This window comes from Pelmatolapia mariae, linkage group LG4 (genome assembly GCF_036321145.2).
Source record: "Pelmatolapia mariae isolate MD_Pm_ZW linkage group LG4, Pm_UMD_F_2, whole genome shotgun sequence".
NCBI lineage: Eukaryota > Metazoa > Chordata > Actinopteri > Cichliformes > Cichlidae > Pelmatolapia > Pelmatolapia mariae.
This window is the reverse complement of record NC_086230.1, coordinates 36,562,003-36,589,173: the sequence shown is the minus strand read 5'-3', so window position 1 is coordinate 36,589,173 and position 27,171 is coordinate 36,562,003. Positions and strand designations below refer to the sequence as shown.

At 42.7% G+C, this 27,171-nt stretch overlaps 1 protein-coding gene across 1 annotated transcript; it reads left to right on the top strand.

Moving 5' to 3' along the window:
• The first annotated feature begins 1,319 nt into the window (after positions 1-1,319).
• scn4ab (sodium channel, voltage-gated, type IV, alpha, b) lies at positions 1,320-25,804 on the top strand. Its single transcript, XM_063470923.1, has 30 exons — positions 1,320-1,451; positions 1,531-1,668; positions 4,091-4,209; positions 4,302-4,391; positions 6,441-6,569; positions 6,916-7,007; positions 7,170-7,442; positions 7,516-7,579; positions 7,667-7,808; positions 9,363-9,563; positions 9,632-9,710; positions 10,709-10,947; positions 11,077-11,148; positions 11,219-11,320; positions 11,440-11,796; positions 14,033-14,234; positions 14,334-14,572; positions 14,764-14,863; positions 15,013-15,167; positions 18,462-18,635; positions 20,324-20,446; positions 20,534-20,818; positions 20,993-21,046; positions 22,551-22,688; positions 22,769-22,873; positions 22,965-23,235; positions 23,359-23,980; positions 24,080-24,224; positions 24,303-24,380; positions 25,454-25,804. The coding sequence occupies exons 1-30, from the start codon at positions 1,320-1,322 to the stop codon at positions 25,802-25,804; spliced, it is 5,271 nt and encodes a 1,756-aa protein (XP_063326993.1).
• Positions 25,805-27,171: the final 1,367 nt, after the last annotated feature.

Here is a 27,171-nt window from a genome sequence, read left to right as displayed (position 1 = left end):
ACAAAGACACATAAATGCACACGCACACACTTTCAGGTTAAACCAGAGGACGCAGCTACAGCAGCTCTCACTGTAAGCCTGGTTTTGTGCCATCATCAGATTTTCTGTGGTTACGTTTTACCTGTTGTGCTTTTATGTGTTTATATGTGTGTTCAGTCACATGTTGTCACGCATGTTGATGAATGTGTGTTTGTGTGTTTTGTGTTTCCACAGCAGTGGCACTTTTAATGAGCTGAATGTTAACGAAGCGTTAAATGTGTTTGTTCTTTCTGATGCTAGTGAAAGTTATTACATTTATTTTAAATCCATTATTATTACATGTGATAAACAGCATTTTAACACAGGTGTTACTTAGTGTATGAGGTAATAATAAATTTTTTGGACTGATTCAAAGTGTGTGCGAGCGTCTCTATTAAGCTTCCTGTAGCCTAATATTTGTGGGAACCAGCAGAGTCACTGAGCTGACAGACAAGCTGGGAGACATGCAGTTTCTCTGCTGAGTCTAATGTAAAATGTAGTCAATCACCAGTGTGATCAATAGTCATGATTATATTCACTGAAAGGAGTTTTTATAACATGCTACATGTTGGAGTCACGGTGGATGAGTTTATATCCAGCTAAAATACAAAACAGTGATGGGGTTCAGTGAGAGGTGAAGAGGGTATGAAAGAAAATCCTGTAGAAACACTGAAAGGAATGAAGTGTGTGTGTGTGTGTGTGTGTGCATGCGTGCGTGCGTGCGTGCATGTGTGTGTGTGTGTTGGAATGAGCCAGGTCATCGTACTGACTGTAATTTTACACCCAAGGGTTAAATTGATGACTCCCAACAGCTGCCGGTGCCATAGTAACACAAGGGTGGGGTCAACACCAGCAACACTGAAAACATGAAAGCTCAAATGTAGTGAGATACTGCATTCTGATTTAATGTTGTAGTTTTGATTCAGCTTTACTTATGACCACTACATGACGGCAGGAAGCGCCGGCCCAAGGTAGAGACTCTAAAATATGAGAGAAAGTGTTGAGCCCATCGCTGTGAACAACATTTAAACGCCCCGGGAAGGTAGAACGTACTTTTAATAGTCACATCATTTAAGATTACCAGTGAACTTTCTGATTGATTCTCATAATTATTCACGCTTTATTCACAGTCACATTTTTCTTGTGGTTCTTGTTTGACTTAGTTCGCTTTTAGTTAGTTCACTGTTACATCATGGTGCTCCTTTCTAACGAAGGGCTTGTGTATTAAATCCCCTACATTTCCTTTCCCTACAGGTGACAGGTGAACTAGGGAAGTTCAGGAGATTCTGCATGATGCCAACATGGCACCTCTTTTGCCCCCTATTGGTTCAGAGATTTTCAAACGATTCACACCAGCATCACAGGAGGAAATCCAACGGCGCCATGAAGCTGAAGAAAAGGAATGTCAGATAAGAAAGGAGAACAACATTGAGGTATATAATATACTGATCAGCTAAGGATAAGTAATCAGGACTCTGAAAACATATAATCCATACTCTGGCTGTGTCACAGATTGCAGAGGAAGATCTTCCTAAACCAGCCAGTGACCTGGAGGCCGGAAAACCTCTTCCCCTTATATATGGAGACCCACCTCCTGAGTTTCTCAACACCCCACTGGAGGAGTTGGATCCTTTCTACCAGTCAAAGAAGGTGTTTTTGTTTAAAGAAATATATGTTTGAACATAAGGATGTCCATAAGTGTACAACACAGTTCTGTAATTGTATTATCATATCTGCGGCCATATGTTCTGAGCACTCAGGTGAAGAGAGGAGCTGAACTGTCAACTGATCACCAATTGGTGGTGAGTTGGATCAGGTAGCAGGGGAGGATGCCAGACACACCTGGCACACCCAAACATATCATGGGGGTGTGCTGGAAATGTTCTACACCTTCATTGATTAGGCTGCTGCAAGGAGATGCAGCTGCAAAGCGGTTGATACCTCTCGTGATCCCCAATCAACATTGTGGACACCAGAGGGGAACAGAGCCACTGGGCCATTGGGCTTGGTTAGCCTGTGGTACTCCACAGGCAGCTGACAGGTACCGACAGGCCAAGGGGAACTCAGGCTATAGCTGAAGCAAAACCTCATAAGGGAAAAGAGGTGCTCAAATTAAACTGTTTATAGCAGGGTGGGTTGTTGCTTACTTCAACTGAGTTGGTCATAGAAAGGAATACTTTGAGGGCATCCTGAATCCTATTGGCATAGCTTCTGTAGAGGTAGCAGAGTCTGAGAACAAGGGTAGGAATTGGTCTTAGTTAGCCTATTACTAGAGGTAAGTCACTGACACAGTTAAGCAGTTCCATGGAGGCCTGGCTCCTAGAGTGGATTAGGTTCACCATGAGTTTCTAAAGGCCCTGGATGTTGTAGGGCAGTCACGCTAATGGTAAAAACACAGCCCTTTTCTGCGGTGCCGCGTTCCCCGCCGCCATCGATGAGTCAGAGGCCCCGGGGAGAATTGGTGGGGGCGCGGGAGATGTCGTCAGTGAGTCGGGAACTATCGCCTGGATGCTGAAGCTCCTGCTAGCCATGAGAATGCCATCTGCTTCTTCTGCAAGTGAGTGGTAAACCTTCGCAGCCAGCAGTGGGGAGTTGGTGAGGCCTGCTCGCTCCGGCAACTGTCGGAAGAAGATGTGAGTGGAGAGGAATCCGCTGTCATCCGTTCCTAGCAAATACAGCGTGCTCTCCGTGAGCTCGAGTGCAGTGCCATCAGGAGTTTCTCGGCCGCTCTGCATCGGAAAGGGAGTAGCACCGCAGCAGCAGTGCCTTGAGAACGGTGTATTTCCCTTGGGTGGGGGGATCCCAGAGGAGGGTCGTCACACGGCGGGTGGACAGCAGATCCAACATGGCCACCACATGATGGTATTTCGTGTTGTCGGCCGAAACGCCACGAAGAGCAAACGGAGTTTCGACGTGCACGAACCACAAAGGACGGTCGTGAAGCCAAAAATCTGGCAGGTTAACCGCCACAGCAAAAATTCAAACGTACAGCTCTGCTCTCACTTCCAACATAAATGAAGACAGAAAACTAAACAGCAGTGACGTTTGTAGGGTTACTGAAGTTGGAGGACGGGCGCTAACTTTTTTTCCACTCAAAGAGGGTTCCCGATGGTTAGGAACAAATGTAATCACACGGCAGGATGCTTTTAATGGACCAAATTTCAGTCAGGAGAACAACTGCAATACGAGGTTAGTCATTAACATACTGCTGCATGGGCTGGGCTGTAGTTACATTGTAAGGTTTTAAAAACTGAGCTTTAAAATGAACAGTAATGATAAAAACCGAGAGAGGCTGACAGTGATCACTGACTGTTTCAGATTAAATAAAACAAGATACAAAGAAAACACGCTAAAAACACAACAGCCTTAATAAATGCAGAGTAGTTTGGACCCAGAAGCAGGATTCATCAGGTCATCACTTAAAGACTGGACATTCAACCTGTTGTGAATGTTTTAATGCAGTACAGTTGTTATTGCTATCACTCGTCACATCCTGTTTATGACAGTTAAAATAAATAACATTCATATAAGAAATAAAATTGTCTGTGTAAACTGTATGTGGTGTTTATTAGGCCTATACTACTGTACTTTAATGTCAGTGATAAGGGTGGTACTTCAAGAGCCATATATTTTATGAGGTGGCTCTCATTGTGGAAAGCTTGAGAACCACTGTAGTAGGGCATTCCTAGTTGACACACCTGCAACACAATGTGGAGATCTGGGATGGTTCCTCTGGATTGGCAGACTGGGGTGGTGGTCCCCATCATTATGAAAGAGAACAGGAGGGTGGGTGCTCCACCTATACAGTGTCACACTCTGGAGTTTTCCTGGAATTGTCTATGTTAGGGTACCAGAGACGAGAGTTCACTTGTTACTAGAACACTGGATTCAGGAGGAGCAGTTTTTGTCATGGTTGAAACAATGAACCAGTTCTTTATCCTCTCGAGGATATTTGAGGTTGTGTGGGACTTTACCCAACCGGTCTACATGTTATCATTTAATACTGATGGTGAGAAACACCATACGACCTGTCTGCCTGTCACCTGTGTCTCACCTGTCTGTCTCTCTGCAGACCTTCATTGTGCTCAGTAAAGGAAACGTGATCTACAGGTTTAATGCTGAGCCCGCCTGTTACCTGCTGAGTCCATTCAACCCACTCAGGATCTTAGCCATCAAGGTCCTCATTCATTCATATCCTTTATGATAGTTTACACCCTACCTGCATAATGTCACAGTACACCTTTATGACAACAGGATGACATTTTTTTTCTTACAAATAAAACTTTATTCAGTCTGTTCATTATGGTAACGATTCTGACCAACTGTGTGTTTATGACGATGAGTGACCCACCAGCATGGAGCAAGACAGTCGAGTGAGTCCATGCACGCACGCACACGCACACACACACACACACACACACCCACACACACACACACACACACACACACACACACACTCTAAAGTGACATCACGTTTCAGGTTATTGTGTGGGGTTTTTTTCATGTTTTGTGGCCGTCTGTAGAGATGACCCTGGAGTATAATCGTGGGTGGGTCTCTGCAGATGTCTCTATGACACCACGTGACATCTTTATCAGTGAGCACAGAGATTCTCAGAAAGCTGAGAGAAAGATGCTGCAACAGCTGGAAAAAATGCTCTCAGGGAAATGTTTTGGAAAAATGGAATACCCACGTTCCCTCTTTTGGCTTCTTGTATTCCAGCAGTGATTCTTTGTCTCAGCAGCTTTGGTCATTTTGTTGTTTAGTTTGCCCCAGGCATGTGGTTACGGTACCATGTTGAAGTCACACGACACATGAAAACAATAATCAAACATTAAGCTAACTGAATCAAAGTTTGTTTGATTTAAATCACAATTAAGTGTCACAGCTCTCCTTTACTTTCCTCGTTTCACTCTGCAACCTGGTTTCTGCTGGAAGAATATATGTAAAGTCTCATTTCCCTCCATGAAATGTGATAAGAAAAAAATCCTGATCATATTGGAAAAAACTTCAGCAGAGGAAATCCTGTTTAATCGTGAAAGTAGGAGCACGCATATATGTGAAGGCAACTCTTAGTTTGCTACAAAGCACAAGGACTGGGTGCTGAAGGTCACTTGGTCTGATGAGTACAGGTTTACCTCGTTCCAGAGTGATGGAGACATGAGAGTAAGAAAGCAAGTGGGTGACGTGATGCATCCATCATGTACACAATATTACTAGTACCTGCTATACAAGCAGTGTTGGTCAAGTTACTTCCCCCAAAAAGTAATCCCGTTACTTTACTGATTACTTATTTTCAAAAGTAATTAGTTACTTAGTTACTTTTTAAAAACATGATTTACAACCTGAATAGGTGATAAAGCGATAGATCTTTCAGCCCAATTCTACTTTTTTCTGCATAATCCATCATACAAAATGTAATCAAATGGAAAAAGTCTCTTTTTAAAATTTGTTTTATTAGTTTTAATCTTTTAACTTTATGCATCAAGCAAAAGTTAAATTATATGCAACATTCTCTGACTGGAAGAAATTTGTTGAACATTTAAACCTATTTTCTGCACATTCCTGCATAAAAAATAAAATAGGTTTTTGTGTTTACACTCAGTCTTTCAAATAGATGAAAGTAAAACACAGCAGAAAATAAATAAAATCAAAGACTCAGTGGTCCTGTTGCTCTATTTTCACCTGTAAAGCAGGAGTGGGGCAGGCGGAGGTTTACCCTGGTGCAGGTGTGCCGCAGCGGTCAGTGGAAGAATCCGTGAGTTTCTCTGTGAATTTCCCATTATGTCGTAGCGCACTCGGTGCTCGCTCGGAGGTTTAGGGGTTTTTTCGCTGTAAAAAGAAGTTTTCTTCCCACACAGTGAGCAGCAGACGCTAATGTTTTTGTCACTTTTTATGGAATCAAACTCAAAGTAAGGTCAGTACTTCCACACTTTAAACGCTGCACGCTCATACTCTCTCCCGCACTCGATATATTATCCATTGTTGATCTGCACACAGCTGTTGTCACGAACGTCGCACTCGCTTACGTCACTGTCATGAGACACTCTCGCAAAAAAAATCACGGTTTTAGTAACGCAGTAATGCAGCGTGCTTATGGGAAAGTAACAGTAATCCAATTACCTTTCTTGCAATAGTAATCTCTTACTTTACTCGTTACTTGAAAAAAGTAATCCCTGTATACAAGCCAACCTGATCAGCTGAGTGAGATGGTCAGGTGATAAGAGGAGAAATGTCCTCACAAAACTGTCGTTTTCTTTCCAAACTCCACCATGACCTGGATGACCGATACCTACACAGACATATCCCGTGTAATGGTCAGAAATCCAATGTTAAGTCCAGTTGGGGATATTGGTTGGCTGCTATAATACCCTGCTGATATGAGTTTTATGTCTTTCATTTTCTCTGTTTCCTTGTTGAACAGATATGTGTTCACAGGCATCTACACATTTGAGGCATCTGTCAAAGTTTTGTCTCGAGGATTCTGCTTCGGAGACTTCACCTTCCTCAGAGACCCGTGGAATTGGCTGGACTTCATGGTCATCAGCATGGCGTAATAATCAATCATACACTTGATGTATTAATCAGACAGCATACGGTTCATAAAATAACTGGCTTTGTAAAAGATGCTTTTTTATTAAGATGTAATTTTATTTCATTTTATTTGGTAAAATGAAATAAAGAAGCCTCAGAAGCAGCTTTAACTGTAAAAGCAAAATATTTTATTTTAGATGGAAGCTATTTATATTCCATCTTCATAGTTAAATTTCAAACAAAGTTCAGTAATTAAAGGAAGATGATGCAAGTGATGATGATTAGAATGATTACAAAGGTGGAAAGAATTATGAAAATAGTGACGATGATAAGAGATGAAGGTGTTGATGATGTGTCTATTCCAGATATTTGACGGAATTTGTGGATTTGGGAAATGTCTCGGCATTGAGGACATTCCGAGTTCTTCGAGCTCTTAAAACGATTACCGTCATCCCTGGTCAGTGTGTGTGTTTGTGTGTGTATGACTGGATTTTGGATGTTAAGTCCACCTAAAAACAAAAAATGTGTTTAATCACCAAACAAACTGCAGCGATTTTAGTCTCCCTGTAGTGATGACTTTATGTTTGTGATTAGACTTTAACACCCATCCAATCCACAGGTCTGAAAACAATTGTTGGAGCTCTCATCCAATCAGTGAAGAAGCTTGCTGATGTCATGATTCTGACAGTTTTCTGCCTCAGTGTCTTCGCTCTGATTGGTCTTCAGCTCTTCATGGGAAACCTGAGGCAAAAATGTGTCCTGATGCCACCACCATTTCTTAGCAACCACACGTCAGACAGTAATCTTAACATCAGTTTCTATGGCAATGACACTTACAGCAACAACACAGGAAGCAGTGACTTTGACTTCTACGAGTACATCAACAACCCAGGTAGGAATACTTTAAGGGTTAGGATTAAGGTTCTCTGAAGAACATAGCTGTAACCCCAGTGTGTCTGTCACAGAGAACCATTACTACTATCCTGGTCATGCTGATGCTCTGCTGTGTGGAAACAGCTCTGATGCTGGGTATGTCAACATACTGATACAAATAATAGTAAATGGCAATAATAGTAATGTTAACATGAGCACAGATGATGACGACAATGTGTCCAGGGTCTGTCCGGATGGTTACGTCTGTATGAAGGCAGGGAGAAACCCAAACTACGGCTACACCAGCTACGACACTTTCGGTTGGGCGTTCCTGGCTCTTTTCAGACTCATGACTCAGGACTTCTGGGAAAATCTGTTCCAGCTGGTCAGTAACTCGCTGGTCCACTATAGGCTGTTTCCACACACTGTAAAAATGGACACATCCTCCATGTAGAAAAAGCTGTATACTTTCCAATCAAAGCAGGAGCCATTGGGTCTCTGCGAGAAAGTAAACCTACTACTTAACTGGCTTTTGAGTTCACTAAACTCTTTCCTAATGAAACCTGATGTTTGGATAGAAGCAGTTCACACCAATTATCTCAAGTTGCTTGAAAATCTACACCCTACAATATTAGAGAGCACTCTAACAGCAGAGTGCTCTATTAGGATGGTGTTATGCCATTTAAGATAAGATGGGACCTGATTGTTTAAGACCTTGTATGTGAGGAGCAGGATTTTAAATTCACAATGAATTTAACAGGGAGCCAATGAAGGGAAGCCAGTATGGGGGAAATCGGCTCTCTTTATCAATATAATGTGTCTGTCTGTGTGTGTGTGTGTGTGTGTGTGTGTGTGTGTGTGTGTGTGTGTGTGTGTGTGTGTGTGTGTGTGTGTTTATTGTTAGTTTGTTTATTTGTTAGGAACCCCATTAGCTTCCACAGCAGTGGTTTCATGTCTTCCTGGAGCCCAAACCATCAAATACAATCAAATCAAATGTGTGTGTGTGTGTGTGTGCGTGTCTGTCTGTGTGTGTGTAAGCCTGTATGTACACAAACCTCTGCATCCAATTCTTGTTTTTTAAAGTGATTCATGATGTGTGACATACAATCCTTCACTGCAGTTCACCGATACCATCAAAAGCCCTAAAATACTACGAGATTCATGCTCATGATGAGTGGATGGAAACTTCTGACCGTTGACTACTCTACTTATGATAATTTAAAATATTACGTAGCTCCATCAGACCTGTCGCGACTGATTTTCACTTCAGTTCTTGTGTAATTTGGCATACTTCAGGCTTTTCACCCTGGTTCCCGCAACACTGGTTTGTCCCTTGAGTAAAGAGCTTTTTATGCTTTAATGATTTATAGGTCAGAGTTCAGAGGCTCAATACACACAAGAAAAACATTCATTTGAAAATGGTCAGGGACAAAGACTGGACTGAAAATGGATGAAAAAGCATCCAATGTCCAAAGAAGAACTTTGAAAGAGCTTGAAAAAAGGTGGAAATCTATTGGTCAAGAGCATTTTTAAAAGTACAAGACAGTCTGGGTCCTTGGAAGAAACATATGGAGAACTGAGGGATGGGATTTGGACATTACATCCATTTTTGAGATACAGTCTGTTTCCTGACAATATGCATTTCCATGTTACATTTCATTCGGTTTCTAACTTTCTCAGAATTTAGAAATATTTGTGTGGCGTTTGAAATATTTGACAGCTGGAAACAGCATAACTGCAGATTTAAACATCACAAAGAGAACAAATACACCTGTGTGACATCAGCACAAAGACATAAACACAAAATAAATGAGTGCAGAATTAAATGAGAACATAAACAGGGCAACAGTGTCATGCATGTTATATATTATGAGACAAACCAAGGGCCAAAGCACATACAGCAGTTCCACCCTCCTGTCCTTCTGTTGTTTCTATGCAGACGTTGCGAGCCGCCGGTAAAACCTACATGATCTTCTTTGTGGTCGTCATCTTCCTCGGCTCATTTTACCTCATTAACCTCATCTTGGCTGTGGTCGCTATGGCGTACGCCGAGCAGAATCAAGCCACCATCGCTGAAGCCAAACAGAAGGAGGAGGAGTACGCTCAGATCCTGGAGGCGCTGAAGAGGAGAGAAGAGGAGGTCTGATCACAGGCATGAAAACTTGCACAGAATCATTTAAACACAGCTGAATCTTTGTTTTATTACAGGAGGCAGCCAGGAAGGCAGAGCTGTTAGAGGATGAAGACCCAACACTGCAGAAGAAAAGTTCATCTACAGATTTAAACAGCCACAAGCTAGAGCACAATGCAACAGAAGGTACACATACCTGTGTCATGTTACCTCTAACACAGAGCCTGTGGGATGTCCTGTCATTATGACCAACCAGGTCAAACTGTTCAGAGGCAGACATCGAGCACCTTGCAGGAAAAACACAGTTAGTCGTGTTAATTTGAATGGTCTCTGTGTAAAGTCTCTTTGAAAGCATTTTGAAGTCTCTGGTAAAATCTCTGTGCTATACTAACAGTGTTCACTGGCTCTGTGGTGTAGTGGTTAATACCTGGCCTTATACGTGAAAGATCTTTGGCTTGAAACTGAAAGGAGGCACAAAATCCATCCTCAGTGAGTCCCAAGTTAGTATAAACCCAGATAAACATGAGGGTTCAATCATCCATCTGTCCCAAATCACAGCTGCTGCAGCTGAAAATACCAACCTGCAGTGTCCAAATAGCATCATCTCCAATGTTCATAAATGTTTATAGTCATTGTTCAGCTGCTTTCAAATACATTTGGGCTCAAATGTTTACAGGCACATTGATGAGCTCAAATCAACTGCAGCTTTCATGTATCTCCCACAAACAGCAGAAACATGTTAAACCAAAGGTTGAATTTCACTTTGAGCTACTGCTATGCAGCAGAAGGTGAAATGAACAAAGACTCCAGAGGAGAGACTTAAACCACAGCGGAAATGAGTAATAGCTACAGCAAGGACAAGGGAGATGAAAATTAACCTTCTTCACCTGGAGATAGAAATGCAGTCTAAAATTTTAAACAATCTTGCTTGACCTTTGACCTCTGGCTTGTGACAGTATGCAGGGCAAAAGCACAACACAAACAGAAAGCCTTCACTGTACTTATAACCTCTGTGAACTTCTTTGTCTTACAATGAACACTGCATAAATCCCATTTAATTGGTCTATGACGTTTGTATGTGATATGTGCACGTGAGGACCTTTAGAGAACATCTCGATGAAGCTCATGCTTCACCAATCAGCTGTGACTTTCAGAATTTGAGGATGACCAGAGGCCGTGTCCTCCATGTTGGTATGTGTTCGCTGACATCTTCCTGAAGTGGAACTGTTGTGGCTGTTGGCGATGGCTCAAGCAGTGGCTCTTCATCATTGTCATGGATCCGTTTGTGGACCTCACCATCACCATCTGCATCGTCCTCAACACTGTCTTCATGGCTATGGAGCATTATCCAATGACAGAGGAGTTTGAGGAGCTGCTGAGTGTTGGGAATCTGGTCAGTGATAGAGTCATACAATGTGATCCTGATTAGATGCATTCAGCTCACATGAATGTTACACTCTGTTAAACACAGTAAAGATCTTAACATATTTGGACGTCTGACCCCTCACCTCTGAACCCTCAGGTCTTCACAGGTATCTTTACAGCTGAAATGGTCCTTAAGCTTCTGGCCATGGACCCGTATTACTACTTCCAGGTCAGACTTTGTGTTTGTTTACTGATGACTCACAGCTGTTCCTATAGTAACATTTTTGTCATGGCTGTAGGTGGGCTGGAACATCTTTGACAGCATCATTGTCACCATGAGTCTGGTTGAACTGGGATTAGCTAACGTTCAGGGCCTATCGGTGTTACGCTCATTCCGACTGGTCAGTGCATCATCATCATTGTCATTACCATCATCACTTACTCAGAAAGTGAATGAAAAATGATATTAGTGCTAGTCTGTCTTCTCACCCTTATCTCACATGCCTCTTCACATTTACAGATGCGAGTATTTAAGCTGGCCAAGTCCTGGCCAACCCTGAACATGCTGATAAAGATCATCGGGAACTCGGTGGGGGCTCTTGGGAACCTGACTCTGGTTCTTGCCATCATTGTCTTCATCTTTGCTGTCGTCGGCATGCAGCTGTTTGGGAAGAACTATAAAGACTGCGTCTGTCGCATTGCAGAGGACTGTGAGCTTCCTCGCTGGCATATGCATGACTTCTTCCACTCCTTCCTCATCATCTTCAGGGTGCTGTGCGGTGAGTGGATCGAGACCATGTGGGACTGTATGGAAGTGTCAGGTCAGACCATGTGTCTGATCGTCTTCATGATGGTCCTGGTTATAGGAAACCTGGTGGTGAGTATCTGACTGGAAAGTACTTTTTCCTAAATCTGTTTCTTATTGTTTCAGGTTTTGAAAGTCAAAGGTATGTGGTGACATTTACAGAAAGGCAAGCAAAGACGATAAACCCAGCGTTTTTGTTTTAACACAAGCCTCATCACCCATTCACAGCAGATTTTTTTTCTAACATTCACATGAATTGATGCATCAGAGATTAACCTGAGGTTAGTATCTTGCCCAAGGATATTTGGCATGCAGATTGGTGCATATTGGTGCACTGGTGGTGAGACGCTGAACAAACCTGGTGTATCCAAACATGAGGGTGCACTAGGACGTCTGACAGAGGCCCAAATCCAAAAGCTCTTCAACTCCCACCTCTGGCAGAGTTTTTAAGGCTTTCTAATGGAGGTTGGGGACATTGAGTTCCATTAGATCATGTTCCACACCTCCACACCATTGCTGTGGCTACTGCAAGGAGCTACGGCTGCAAGGGAGACACGGGAGATCAAGGGAGCTGTCAGGCTAAAGGAGGTGTCTTATTGGGCTTGGTTAGCCTGTGGGACTCCAGAGGCAGCTGACAAGTGCTGGCAGGCCAAACGAGTTGGGCTCTGACAGTGGCTGATGCAAAAACTTGTGCGTGGGACGAGTTTGGTGAGACCATGGAGCAGCACTTTTGGATGGCCTCAAAGCGACTCTGATAAACCGTCTGATGACTCACACAGCTGGTCCATGGCTTTGCCCCTGGGGTGGACAAGATTTGCCCTAAGTCCCTTAAGGCTCTGGATGTTGTGAGGCTGTCTTGGTTGACGCGCCTTTGCAATGTTGAGTAGAGTCCTGGGACAGTGCCTCTGGACTGGCAGACTTGTGGTCATTCCCATTTGTGAAAAGGGGGAAAAGAGGGTGTGCTCCAACTACAGGGGGATCACACTCCTCAACCCCCCTGGGACAATCTATGTCAGGATACTGGAGAGTGAGTCTGTTCATTTGTTGAATTTTGGGTTGAGGAGGAACAATGTCATTTTTGTCCTGGTCACCATCACAGGATACTCAAGGGATGTGGTCAAATGCCTTCTCCAAATCCACAAAAACACATAAATATGAATTATTTAACTTGCCAGAATTGCTTTGAGGCTGTCCAAAAGTGCTGTCCCATGCTCTCACCACACTCAAGTTTTTAGCATCAGACACTGCCAGAGTCCAACTTCATTTGAGCTGCCTTTGGAGCTCCACAGGCTTGTGTTACGAAATCAGTTTTTACCCCGGTTCGTGTATTCGTCGAGGGATCCAGAAACGGCACCGGAACTCAGTAGCCATTTTTACAAAATCTTTATTCATTTTTATTTAAGCATGCACTTCTAGAAGGGAAGACGAGGCCGGTGTGTCCCTCTGCAAAATCTTCACCCTTTGTTAGTCACAGCCAGCTTTATAGAAGCAGCCCTATCATAAATCCCCCACAGTGTGCTCCAAACTCTGTCTCTGTGTGTATGTGCACGAGCACGTGAGTGCCTGTGTGTGCGCGTACCCATATGCCTATGTGAGTGCACGTGAATGACTGTGTGCGCGTACCTGTGTGTATGTCTGTGCACGTGAGTGAATGTGCATGTAGGTGTGGGAGTATATCAGTTAAAACACTGTGGGTGTGTGTCTCTTCCTAGAGGCCATAAATACCATCTCCCCTCCAGACCACAGTTATAAAGTTAAATGTTGAGACCCCCACCTAGGTATACCCTGAGGAATTTCCACTTAACATTAACTCCTTTCTGTCTTAGCTTCACAGTTCAAACTGGGGAGGGTCTCCTAAAATCTACTCCTAAGTTCATGACACAATCAGGCCTTTATTACATCCAGGGCAGTGTCAGTGTCTCTACAATAATTCTACATTATATCTAACACATTTCTAAACTCTAAAATAAGCTAAACATTCCTACAAATGCCAAGCCCAGGCCAAGTAGATTTAAATCTGCTTCCAGAGATGATAGCTAAATGCACCCACAAGATGCCAGTAAATCAAAGGATGATGAAAACAGGCAATGAGAGAAGCTTTGTGACAGAACACTGAGATGTGAGGAGAGAGATTGCTTTCATGTTTTGGTTTAATTGATATCGATTTATAGGTTTTACTGGGCAAGCAGTGCCTGCCCTGCATTCACTCATAAAACTGTTATTCTTTCATTCTGAATGTGATCCTAAATTAGTTTCTTCTTATTTTAGGCCCTGAATCTGTTTCTAAAGCTTTTCCCTTTTGTTGCAGGTCCTGAATCTGTTCCTGGCCTTGTTGCTGAGTTCTTTCAGTGGTGATAATCTAGCAGCTCCAGAAGATGAAGGAGAAAATAATTTACAAATCGCCATAAACCGGATTAACCGGGGTGTGGCCTGGATCAAGTTCTGGATCCTGGAACACATCTGGGCTTTAGTGAGAAATAAGAAACAAGTCAGCCAAGACCAGTCCAGTGGTACAAGACATGTTTCAGATGTTTATTGTTTATTAGTGTTATGTGCAAAGAAAGAAAAAGCTTTAATTTATTGGATTTAATGTCCATTTACTTTAGCAGTCAGTTGTGAGGAAGACGACACAATGATGAAGGAGGTATTACCTTTGACTTTTGTGACCTCAGATGAGCCAGAGCCCCATGACAAAGCCTCTAGCTTTAACCATGGCATCCTGACCAGTAACTACCATAACATTGCCTCCCTGCGGGTCCCAATAGCCGAGGCCGAGTCCTACTTTGACATACGTGAAAATGAAGAGGAAGAGGAAGATGACCTGGATAGAGAAGAGAAGTACTCACAAGTAATCCCTGTTACTGTTCCTTTCTATTCTATGGACCTTTTTTCACAGCAGCATGACGTAGTAGCTAGTATAGGTAAACACAGGTAATTTAGGCTCTGCTCCTGTATTAATGTCATTAGTGTTGGATTAGTTTTAGTAATTATGTATTAGTGTTGTCTTTATCAAGGTTTAACTGCTCTCCTTTTGTTCAGGGCGACATGTCATCGGTCTGTAGTACTGCAGATTTTCGTCCTGAAGTCCCAAATGAGGAAGATGAAGAGACAAACACGCCTGTGGACTGCTGCAGCGACAGTAGGCACATGCATGCATCCATAAGCACACATTAGCGATTGTGATTATAAGGTGACGCGTCCCTTGTGGACTGACTGCAAAGTTAAATGTGTGCTGTGATTTCATTGGCCACTTCAAACAGTGCATTTGTTTCTTAATTGATATTTCAGAGTTTTACAGTGGCTGTCCACTCCTGGACATAGACACTTCCCAGGGGCGTGGGAAAGTCTGGTTTAATTTCAGGAGAACTTGTTTCACTATCGTAGAGAACAACTACTTTGAGACGTTCATCATATTCATGATCCTGCTGAGCAGCGGTGCTCTGGTAAAACCTTCATTTCTTCTTCTGAGTTTTTTATGTTTTGTTCTGTTTGTAATATTTTTGTTTTAATAATCCTCATAATTCTGATTACTGCTCAGTTTTCTCAGTGCTGATTGGTTTGTTTTGATCATGTGACTGAGCAGGTCAGAAACGACTGGTTCATATTTGTGCAGTGATTACTAACCTGTGGAGACAGTGTGGGCAAGCACATGTCGGCTACTAATATGTCTGCTTCAGGTTTTACAGGTGAGATATAACAAATACCCCTTCATGAACACATGACAAGTTAAAGAAACACCTTTTAATCAGCATACAGCATCAAGTCAATTAAACTTTTATTAAGCTCAGTTTCAAGCTGCTTTCGTGTTATTGAAATTGCTGTTCCTGGAGCACTAGAGGATCAACAATTGACTGACCCACACGCTTGCCAAATGTGATAGAACACAACCAGGACATTATGTTTCAATCCATCCAATGCCGCCAGGTTGCACCTCAGACTGTCCAGGAGCATCATCTTATCAGAAAGAGGCTCTGACATTGTCACCCATGCATACAACACAAACTACAGAGTGCCATTTGTTGGTTGCTGCAATGAAATTTCAGCAAAATACAGTGGCTTGCAAAAGTATTTGGCCCCTTGAACTTTCCCACATTTTGTCACATTACAGCCACAAACATGAATCAATGTTATTGGAATTCCACGTGAAAGACCAATACAAAGTGGTGTACACGTGAGAAGTGGAAGGAAAATCATACATGATTCCAAACATTTTTTACAAATAAATAACTGCAAAGTGGGGTGTGCGTAATTATTCAGCCCCCTTTGGTCTGAGTGCAGTCAGTTGCCCATAGACATTGCCTGATGAGTGCTAATGACTAAATAGAGTGCACCTGTGTGTAATCTAATGTCAGTACAAATACAGCTGCCCTGTGACGGCCTCACAGGTTGTCTAAGAGAATATTGGGAGCAACAACACCATGAAGTCCAAAGAACACACCAGACAGGTCAGGGATAAAGTTATTGAGAAATTTAAAGCAGGCTTAGGCTACAAAAAGATTTCCCAAGCCTTGAACATCCCACGGAGCACTGTTCAAGCCATCATTCAGAAATGGAAGGAGTATGGCACAACTGTAAACCTACCAAGACAAGGCCGTCCACCTAAACTCACAGGCCGAACAAGGAGAGCGCTGATCAGAAATGCAGCCAAGAGGCCCATGGTGACTCTGGACGAGCTGCAGAGATCTACAGCTCAGGTGGGGGAATCTGTCCATAGGACAACTATTAGTCGTGCACTGCACAAAGTTGGCCTTCATGGAAGAGTGGCAAGAAGAAAGCCATTGTTAACAGAAAACCATAAGAAGTCCTGTTTGCAGTTTGCCACAAGCCATGTGGGGGACACAGCAAACATGTGGAAGAAGGTGCTCTGGTCAGATGAGACCAAAATGCAAAACGCTATGTGTGGCAGAAAACTAACACTGCACATCACTCTGAACACACCATCCCCACTGTCAAATATGGTGGTGGCAGCATCATGCTCTGGGGGTGCTTCTCTTCAGCAGGGACAGGGAAGCTGGTCAGAGTTGATGGGAAGATGGATGGAGCCAAATACAGGGCAATCTTGGAAGAAAACCTCTTGGAGTCTGCAAAAGACTTGAGACTGGGGCGGAGGTTCACCTTCCAGCAGGACAACGACCCTAAACATAAAGCCAGGGCAACAATGGAACGGTTTAAAACAAAACATATCCATGTGTTAGAATGGCCCAGTTAAAGTCCAGATCTAAATCCAATCCAGAATCTGTGGCAAGATCTGAAAACTGCTGTTCACAAACGCTGTCCATCTAATCTGACTGAGCTGGAGCTGTTTTGCAAAGAAGAATGGGCAAAGATTTCAGTCTGTAGTTGTGCAAAGCTGGTAGAGACATACCCTAAAAGACTGGCAGCTGGAACTGCAGCAAAAGGTGGTTCTACAAAGTATTGACTCAGGGGGCTGAATAATTACGCACACCCCACTTTGCAGTTATTTATTTGTAAAAAAAATGTTTGGAATCATGTATGATTTTCCTTCCACTTCTCACGTGTACACCACTTTGTATTGGTCTTTCACGTGGAATTCCAATAAAATTGATTCATGTTTGTGACTGTAATGTGACAAAATGTGGGAAAGTTCAAGGGGGACGAATACTTTTGCAAGCCACTGTAGACCAGCCTGCTGCATCCTTTTTTCATTTAGATCTTCAGGATGTTGTCTCTAGGTCTGGGGTGGGCAACTCCAGGGTTAGGGGGTCGGTGTCCTGCAGGTTTTAGATGTGTCCTTGATCGAACACCGCTGATTTAAATGGCTAAATGACCTCCTCAGCACGTGAAGTCCTCCAGAGTGCTGGTAATGAACTAATCATGTGATTCAGGTGTGTTGACCCAGGGCGAGATCTAAAACCTGCAGGACACCGGCCCTCGAGGCCTGGAGTTGGACACGCCTGCTGTAGGGTGATAATTTTAATTTCTATCAAACGTTGTGGCATCCTTTCACTCCTAACACATTACCCAGCTCTTATCGGTACACATATCCAGTGTGATTCTCTTTCCAACTGAGGACTAATGTGTTTTCACAGCGGTCCTTTAATTTTTGTGAGCAGTGTACAAAAATGGATAATGTTCAAACTTTATTTTTTCACTATATAAAATGTGCAACTGGAACTTCTTGTTCAGAAACTGATTATTCTGCACTTCCTTTCTCCTTTTCATTTGAGATGATTAGGCTTTAAATAAACTCAGAATTTAAATGACAGGTTAACTGAGAGGTCAGGTTTGAATGCCTGAGTGAGTGACATAAAAAACTCTTAGTGTTTGTAACGAGTGTTCTGATGGTGCCATCACCATCAGTTTGCTGATGTCTGAAACTGAAGAGAAATACCATCTTAATCTTGGAAATAACTTTAACTGGAATACCTGGAACTACCTGAAAATACCTGCAATTTACAATCCAAAGTGACCTGCGAGCTCTTTGGTGTGATCAGAATGGAGGCCTTTTTAAAAATAACTCAGAGTTTAAGACAAAAAGAACCAAGTCCTTTACTGTTGAGCCACATTTTTTGTATTTTAGCAAATGAGTTTGGTAAAATTATCAGAGGAATAAACTAAAGCAGTATAAAACTGTTTGTGTCTATCAAGTGTAGAAAGCAGTTTAATCTTGTTGAAAATGCCTGTGTTGGTTTATTGTAATAAATATCACTCTACAAGCGGATGCACTACACAGTGAACTCCTTTTCACGTGGTGACTAAAGCTGATTTGAAAACAGGCTTTTGAAGATATCTACATGGAGCAGCGTCGGGTCATAAAGACGATCCTGGAGTATGCGGATCAGGTGTTCACCTATGTGTTCGTGGTGGAGATGCTTCTCAAGTGGGTCGCGTATGGATTCAAGACCTACTTCACCAACGCCTGGTGCTGGCTTGACTTCCTCATTGTAGATGTAAGAACAGAATGGATGATTAACAAAGATGCTGTTGATGTTTATCTTTTGTTTTTCTATGATACGACTGACAGACATTATGAAACATCCCAGGTAGAAATTAAGATTGTTTTTGTTTGCTTATTTTAAATTATTACATACTTTGCATCTCATTAAATGTGCACTAATTTCTATAAACAGGAATGTGAACACGGGAGGTTAAAAATTCTACTTTAATTTCACTGAATCAACAACAGTCTGCCTGTTTGACCCACACAGCGTTCACTGTTCAAAGGTTTTTTCACAGGTTATGTTAAACACACAATGCTTCCTGTTCAGACAGCTTCCCAGCTGTCTCTGCACTTCACACTCGCCTGCCAGTCCCCGATATCACTAAAAAAAGGAAAAGAGTTCATCAGGCTAATTTCTGCCACCTGGACCTTAGCTTTCCTGGCACTGCCCCTTGAGCCCACGACACCACCCCTCCACTGGAGCGGAGCCAAAGACCACCCCCCCCCCCCCCCCCCCCCCCCCCGCCACACAGCCTTTATTATAGGGACAGTTTTATGACCATTCTGTGTTGCTTCATTTAGCGGCATTACTACCTCTGGGAACAGGGGTGACAGGGAGGGTAGTTGGGCTGATGATGCAGACACCAAGAGTTATTAACAAATGTATCTGATATGTAGACCTCATTGCACATTTTTGTTTTAGTAGCAAAACATCTGACAATTTATTATTTTAACCCGTGGTGCAGAATGATCAAAAAATAAACTGTCTGTCACTGTTGATTAAATAGTTTTGTGTTGCTGTGACGACACATGGGAATAAAATATTCCTATAACATCTTGATGCTCTGAAGTAAATATCTGTTCATTCGACTACAACAGAACCAGCTTCACCCCGATCAGACCTGCACACTGTCGCCTTACCTCCACATATTTTAAACACAACGAGGGTTTCTACAGACACAAACATGGATGTCCGTGGGCTCCCCGGTGTCTCCCCAGACACTTGCATGTAGTTCAATAAGGAGAGATCATTAGAAGGATTTGAACATAATTTATTGATGTTCAGAACTCAGTTTGAGGTATTTGGCGGTTCGACTACAATGGCCCATCACAGCAGAACGGAATCCCACTGGTGATAGGGATTAGGGCTGGACCCCTCTTGATGCTGATGGTGGAAATGAAGATGGAGACTTGAACGGGGGCTGAGTCATGAGAGGTGGCGATGGGGAGGAGGAGGGTTGTTTCAAGGGGTCTGGAATGGAGTGGGTACACAGTGAGATTTATAGTACCCACAGCAAAGGCTGATTGGCCTGAAGAAGGTCGGACAAAAGATGACTGGACTAGAGCAGTGATGTCAAAATCAGCTGCACAGCGTGGGAGAGTCAAAGAAAGCCTAGATTAGCCGCAACACCGGGAAAACAGACAGATATGTGACTACAGATATTCCTTATTAAACTTGTGCATAAGCTTCATTAGAGAGACTCCACCACAGTAATAAGGACAGTTTTCCATTCCTCCAGGTTCATGTCTAAACTGCTAATAAATCTGAAAATTTCATACAGACTTCTGTTCATGCACAGCTTGTTTTAAATCGGAACAAAGTGTTTATTCTGGGGTCCTCACACCCTGTGGCGTAACAGTCTACTTTAGGAGGACATTAGTACTGTGATTGCACCACCGGTGTCATTTGTCTTTCAGGTGTCTCTGGTGTCGCTGACAGCAAATATCCTGGGATACTCTGAGCTGGGAGCCATCAAGTCCTTGCGGACCCTAAGAGCTCTGAGGCCCCTGAGGGCCCTCTCCCGCTTTGAGGGGATGAAGGTGCGGCTAGCACATGTCTACAACCCTGTCAAGAGGGTTTCAGGGTGCTAGTAAATTTGTGTTTGACTGGTTGCTTTCTCACTGCAGGTGGTGGTTAATGCTCTGATTGGAGCAGTCCCATCAATCTTCAACGTCCTCCTTGTGTGTCTGATCTTCTGGCTGATTTTCAGCATCATGGGCGTGAACCTGTTTGCAGGAAAGTTTTATTACTGCTTCAATGAGACATCGGAGGAGTTGTTTCTAGCTGAGAAGGTTGACAACAAGACCCAGTGTTTGGCTCTGATTCAGGAAAACTTCACTGAGGTCCGCTGGAAGAACCTGAAGATCAACTACGACAATGTCGGAATGGGCTACCTGTCTCTGCTCCAAGTGGTTAGTCTGAACACCTGTGACTTCACAGAGATATAACCCCATAGATCAATACAGAATAATTGTACTGACCTCACTGATCAGATATTGCTGTCATGAAGTTTTGTGGGTCTTTACCTGCTGATTCTTGCAGTAGATGAACCGCTGAAACTGATGTTCAGGACTTTTGTCTTTCAGGCCACATTTAAAGGCTGGATGGATATCATGTATGCAGCAGTAGACTCAAGAGAGGTCAGTTGTACTGAAACTGTTACTGAGACTGTGCTGATATCGATGCACAGTTCTCCTACTTGTGAGCAGATTTGTGTATTTGAAAATGAAGTCTGACGGAAAGGGACAAGAATTTTTCATGTCAGCACGTTTCCGTGCTTCTGAGTTATTGTGGTTAGTCGGGTAAAGCTAAGAAAAACATTTAAGCCATCACAACAATTTAGCTTATTTCATTTTGTTGGATTCCTAAACAATGCCCATTAGACGGGAAAGGAAATCAGATATCTAATGGCAACCAGTGTTTGGGAGTAACAGAGTACATGTACCGCCGTTACGTATTTAAAATACAAAATAAGAGTAACTGTATTCTGTTACAGTTACCGTTTAAAAAGGTGGTATTCATAATACAGTTACTTTGTTGAAATAAATGGATTACATGGCGGTATTTTCCTGTTTCATATGTTCGGCTATGCTCTCTCTATTTGTATAATTCCACGCTGGTGGAAACCCAAACAAAACACGCATTAAGAGGCTCTAATGCCTGTGTCTCAATCTCAAGGCCCATGTCACCTCTACTTGCGGTCGAATAATGACGTGAAAAAATATTATTTTTAAATGTATTATTCAAAAAATGATTTAATATGAAGGCAATAGGCAGAGTGTTACAGGCATCGCCCTAAAGCATGTAGCCTGATGGGCAGTGTAGTCCGTGCTGCAGGGAGAATGGACTGCCATACCCGTTATGTGTCTGTGAGCGAGGGAGGGAGAAAAAGGAAAAGTACGAGCTGTCATCGAGCAGAAACGGGAGCTGGAAGCATGTAAATATAATAATAACCACTGCAGCCAAGAAGAGTGCCTGACGAGCCCAGTTGTAAGTAAGCTATTAAGACTCGACTGTACACTGTGTTCGTGTTTTCCTCTGAAACAATAAGCTCCGTTGGAGCAGCCTTTCAATGCCTCTCTCTGTCTCTCGCTAGCAAAGTTGACCCAGACAACAAAGTAAAGCTAGTTTTCAGCTACGAGCCCGACACGAACCCGACGTATTAGCCAGAGGTCCCTTTACTACGGTTCGGAGCCGCGGACCTGTTTTATATACGCGCGGAATAGTTTTCTATACGAGATCGCTGCAAAAAGTGCAGCCTTACCTAATGTCCACCTACTGTTACTCATTTATATTAAGATTCAAACATCTAGTTGGTATTGGTATGGAGAGTAACCTTCAGTAATAGTAATAAATCACACAGCAATAGGACATTCACGTAGTTGTAAAAAGCATGATAATATATTAAGTAATCCAAAGTATTCAGAATACATTACTCTCATCGAGTAAAGTAACGGAATACGTGACAAAATACATGTAATCTGTAATCTGTAGTGGAATACATTTTAAAAGTAACCTTCCCAACACTGATGGCAACACCCTAACCCCTGAAATAGTGTCCCCAGAGAATGACATCAGTCAACAGTTTTCATTCTCATCCTAACTTTTATCTTGGTTACCATGGTTACAATCTTGGGAGTGTAGGTGGAGTCCCAGCCAATGTATGAGGACAACCTGTACATGTACCTGTACTTCGTCTGCTTTATCATCTTTGGCTCGTTCTTCACCCTCAACCTTTTCATCGGAGTCATTATAGACAACTTCAACCAGCAGAAATCTAAGATAGGTTTTTACTCACTGACATCAATCATTTATTACTGGATTTTTATTTGCCAGCTGACTGTGTGTTGTTTTTTCTTTACTTGGGAGGAGGTGATATTTTCATGACAGAGGAGCAGAAGAAGTATTACAACGCCATGAAGAAACTGGGCTCTAAGAAACCTCAGAAACCTATCCCACGGCCTGAGGTCAGTTTGATTACTTCCTGTGAGCAGAAAACAGGATTTAGACGTTTGGGATGGAGCAAGATTTAAATGGTTCCTTTATTTTTTGTCTCAGAATAAGTTTCAGGGTCTGGTCTTTGACTTGGTGACCCAACGTTTTTTTGACGTTCTCATCATGGTGTTGATCTGCCTCAACATGGTGACTATGATGGTGGAAACAGATGAGCAGAGCAAGGACAAAGAAATCATCCTTTACTGGGTCAACCTTGTTTTCATCATCATCTTCTCCACAGAGTGCGGTCTAAAGATCATCGCTCTGCGGCAGCACTACTTTGCCGTCGGCTGGAATATCTTTGATTTTGTGGTGGTTATACTTTCCATTGCAGGTGAATCCATGTTTGAGGAAACAGACTATATTTAATATTTTCGTTTTTTAATTCATACATTAATAGAAGAATCTCATACTTTCTTTTCCCTTTCCACCTTCTTTCCTTCCTTCCTTCCTTTAGGCCTTCTCCTTGCTGACATCATAGAAAAGTACTTTGTATCACCTACGCTCTTTCGTGTGATCCGATTGGCTCGTATTGGCCGAATCCTTCGTCTTATTCGTGGAGCCAAAGGGATCCGGACGCTGCTCTTTGCCTTGATGATGTCCCTTCCTGCTCTCTTCAACATTGGTCTCCTTCTCTTCCTCATCATGTTTATCTTCTCCATCTTTGGTATGTCTAACTTTGCCTACGTGAAGAAGGAAGCGATGATTGACGACATATTTAACTTTGAGAACTTTGGAAACAGCATGATCTGCCTCTTCATGATCACCACATCAGCAGGATGGGATGGTCTGCTAAATCCCATCATGAACACGCCCCCAGACTGCGACCCAGACTTTGAAAACCCAGGAACGACAGTCAGAGGGAACTGCGGCAGCCCAGCATTAGGCATCGTTTTCTTCACCACCTACATCATCATGTCCTTTTTGGTGGTGGTTAACATGTACATTGCCATTATCCTGGAGAACTTCAACGTAGCTACAGAGGAGAGCAGCGACCCACTGTGTGAAGATGACTTTGAGATGTTTTATGAAACCTGGGAGAAGTTTGACCCCGACGCCTCACAGTTCATACATTACAGGTGAGTCCACATGTGTTTTAGCCTGGCTCTAATCTGAGATGTGGTGTTCTCTAAAGACCTGTAAGAATTAAGTTCTGTGGATTCTAATGTGTTCCTCAGTGAGCTGTCAGACTTCTGCGATGCTCTGCAGGATCCTCTGAGGATTCCCAAACCCAACGCTGCCACCCTGATCCAAATGGACCTGCCTTTGGTACCCGGAGAAAAGCTGCACTGTCTGGACATACTGCTTGCTCTCACTGCACAGGTAACCTCACCTGCTCACATTTACAGCTTATTCTATTGGATCTTTATTATATGATACTATATTATATTACATTTGTAGGTTTTGGGTGATTCCGGGGCCATGGACGCTCTAAAAGGCAACATGGAAGACAAGTTCACAGCCAACAACCCGTCCAAGGTTCGGTTCTATTCTATGATAAAGTCTTTACCAGTGTCATGTACAGTTCTTGGGAGAGTTTGCACATGGACATATTTGAGTACCAGCAATTGGTTTCCTTTCAGTACTACTTTGAATTTGTGTAGAAGCTGCTATTGTATCTGAGACCCGTTTAGCTTAGCTTCATGCTTAGCTTGTCTACATTTCTATTTCATGTTGAGATGTCTAACAGTCACACAAAGCTCTCATATATACATAAATACAAACAGGTGACAAATGAATCTGTGGAGAAATCTTTGGAGAAAAGAAAAAAAATTGCAAAAAACGTGAGTATACTTGATGTGTCAGTCAGTATGTTCTTTGGCCAGACCAAAGACCCAGAGAAACAATTTCATAAAATCAAAACTTACACTTACATATTCTGTCAACCAGAGTTAGAGTTAGGACTGGTGTCTGATGAGGTTAAGATGGTTAACCTCTGTGGCCTTTTAAGCTTCAAAACAGAATAACCCAAGAAAAGGCCTGAGGTGGCAGGAGGTGGTTTGTTTCAGAACTTCCAACGTGACTCTTTGAAAAATATATGCTGTTTATCTCTTGCAAAATTATGAACCACATCATTTCTTACAACTTATAAACAAAAGTTAATCTAATTCCACAAGTTCACAGAGTGGTCAAAAAATAATTTTAAAAATGCTCCCGTCTTACCAGCTGACAACAAGGAAAACATTTCCACCAAGCATGCTCTGAGTTAATGCGAAGGTCCAGACAACTTTTCCAAAATTAAACATTTAATTACAGAATTTAATAGCAAAACAGCTTAAGTATGTTATAATGGATAAAAATTATGATTCACAAGAATTCAACAAAAATGGCCACAACACATTTCTGTCCTGATGGGAAATGAAGAGACATATTTAGAAGACGATTCATGTGTCGGCGAACATGCAGCAGATCGAGCTCAGTGTTTTTGTAGCAGCATTTTTATCTGTTCATATTCAATTAATGAAGAAAAAGAGTCAATGGGTCAAAAACATTTTTGACAGCTTGTCAGTAATATTATTTGTCACTGATGCTGTGATCATTATGACATACAGGAGTCATATGAACCAATCAGCAGTACCCTGCGGAGGAAACAGGAAGAGGTAGCAGCGACAGTGATCCAGCGAGCGTACAGGAAGCACCTCCTTCTGCGGGGCAAGGTCAAATGGGCATCCTACAAATACAGAGAGAAGCTGGACAGACGACAGGACAAGCCACCAGAAACAGAAGCAACTCTTTCTAAAGGACTGAGTCAGCCGTACAGCGGCAGCCACGAGCAGACGGCTTCAGGTCAGGTGCATCCTACCCGGGTAGAGCTTCAGAGCGAGTTTGTTCTCCGTGCCGCCCCGCCGTGCAGCACTCACGAGTTTGTTCAAGATGAGAACCTGAGGGAATCTGTCGTGTGACAGCACACCTGTTCCTCCAGTTTCTCCTCTCACCTGTGGAAGCTGCAGCTGGCGTTCTTTCTACAAACTCAGCAGAGACTCTGTTTTTCCGGTGTGTTCGGAGGTTAACGCCGTGGTTAATGCCCTGTGTGACGTCAAACTTTGCCGGTGACCCTGATTATTGATTGTTTCTGAGTCGCATCGATCGACTCAAATGTTATGACAGATGTGTTTGAGATTGTATCTGAAACTGCCTGAGACAGTACTCATTAATTCATAACAGGCATGTGCTACTAACCTGAACCTAAGAGCTGACAGCCAATGAGAGAACAGCATGTTAGCAGTTGAAGAAGTTCTGGTTAAAGTAGTTCAAATATAACCACATGTTTACCTATTTAATTAACATTTCATCAACAAAAGACTCAACCTACAAGTTGTTTGTATTCCCAGTTCTTAATACTTCCGATTTGTTGAATGCAGCTGCAGGTGCTTTCTTTATGCAAAACCAAAGCTTCTGCAGAGTTGATAAAACAGGAAGTGTTGTTTTACTGGCTGAGGCAGCTTGTTTGCTGTGTGCTGACACTGCTCCTGATTGGTGAACATTTCTGACACACTAATGACATAAACGCAAACACCCCTCAAAGACTGCTGCACAACTTTTTAATAAAACATGTCCATGTACCTGGAAATGAAAAGAAATAAAACTGTTACACTGAAAATGGACAGCCACTAGGAACAGGCTGTTTTTGTGATGTAAACAGTGTTTAGTCATTGAAGATAAAGAGAAGTAATTTCTTTTTTCTCTTTTTATGGACTCTGTTGAGCTTCAGTGATCCTAAAACCTTGGTCTCTTCTCAAAATACATTTGTTGTTTTTTACAGACTTCACTTGCAGGTGAACTTTGTCAAACTGTCTTCTTGTTGTTAAGAAACTTTTGCTTCACATGGTGGATGAGTCTCAGCCACCTGAGTGGTCAGTTGGATGGAGGATAGTTGTGACCTGCAGTAAAACAAAGCTTCTGTAAGTGTTGTCATGACGTTTATGTCTGTACATATCAATAAAGTTTTCCGATTCGCAACTGCGCTTCCACCTGGACGCTAAGTATTCACACCTTCAGATTTCTCTTCCTGTCTGGCTCAGAGGCGACAGCTGCTGTCGAGTCTAAATGGCCAAAGTTCAAAGAGAAAGACAAGAAGAGCAACAGCTGACCAAAGATCACACACACACACGTGTTCTGGTGTTTGTGAGGACTTCCCAGGACCTCGACCCTGAACTTGAACCCAGTCTGAACCTTTAAAGCATCGCCCGGGGGCGGGGTCTTCAACTTACTGTTAATTAAACTAATTTAAGGTCAGTCTGTTTGCATTTACCGATAATGACTTCAAATC

What these genes read in the sequence shown, in the direction of transcription:
- scn4ab (XM_063470923.1), top strand. Translation starts at nt 1,320, where the DNA reads ATGGCACCTCTTTTGCCCCCTATTGGTTCAGAGATTTTCAAACGATTC. An exon ending in GCATGGAGCAAGACAGTCGA is followed by an intron (nt 4,392 to 6,440) that starts GTGAGTCCATGC and finishes CTTGTTGAACAG; the next exon opens with ATATGTGTTCACAGGCATCT. An exon ending in TGTTACGCTCATTCCGACTG is followed by an intron (nt 11,321 to 11,439) that starts GTCAGTGCATCA and finishes TCACATTTACAG; the next exon opens with ATGCGAGTATTTAAGCTGGC.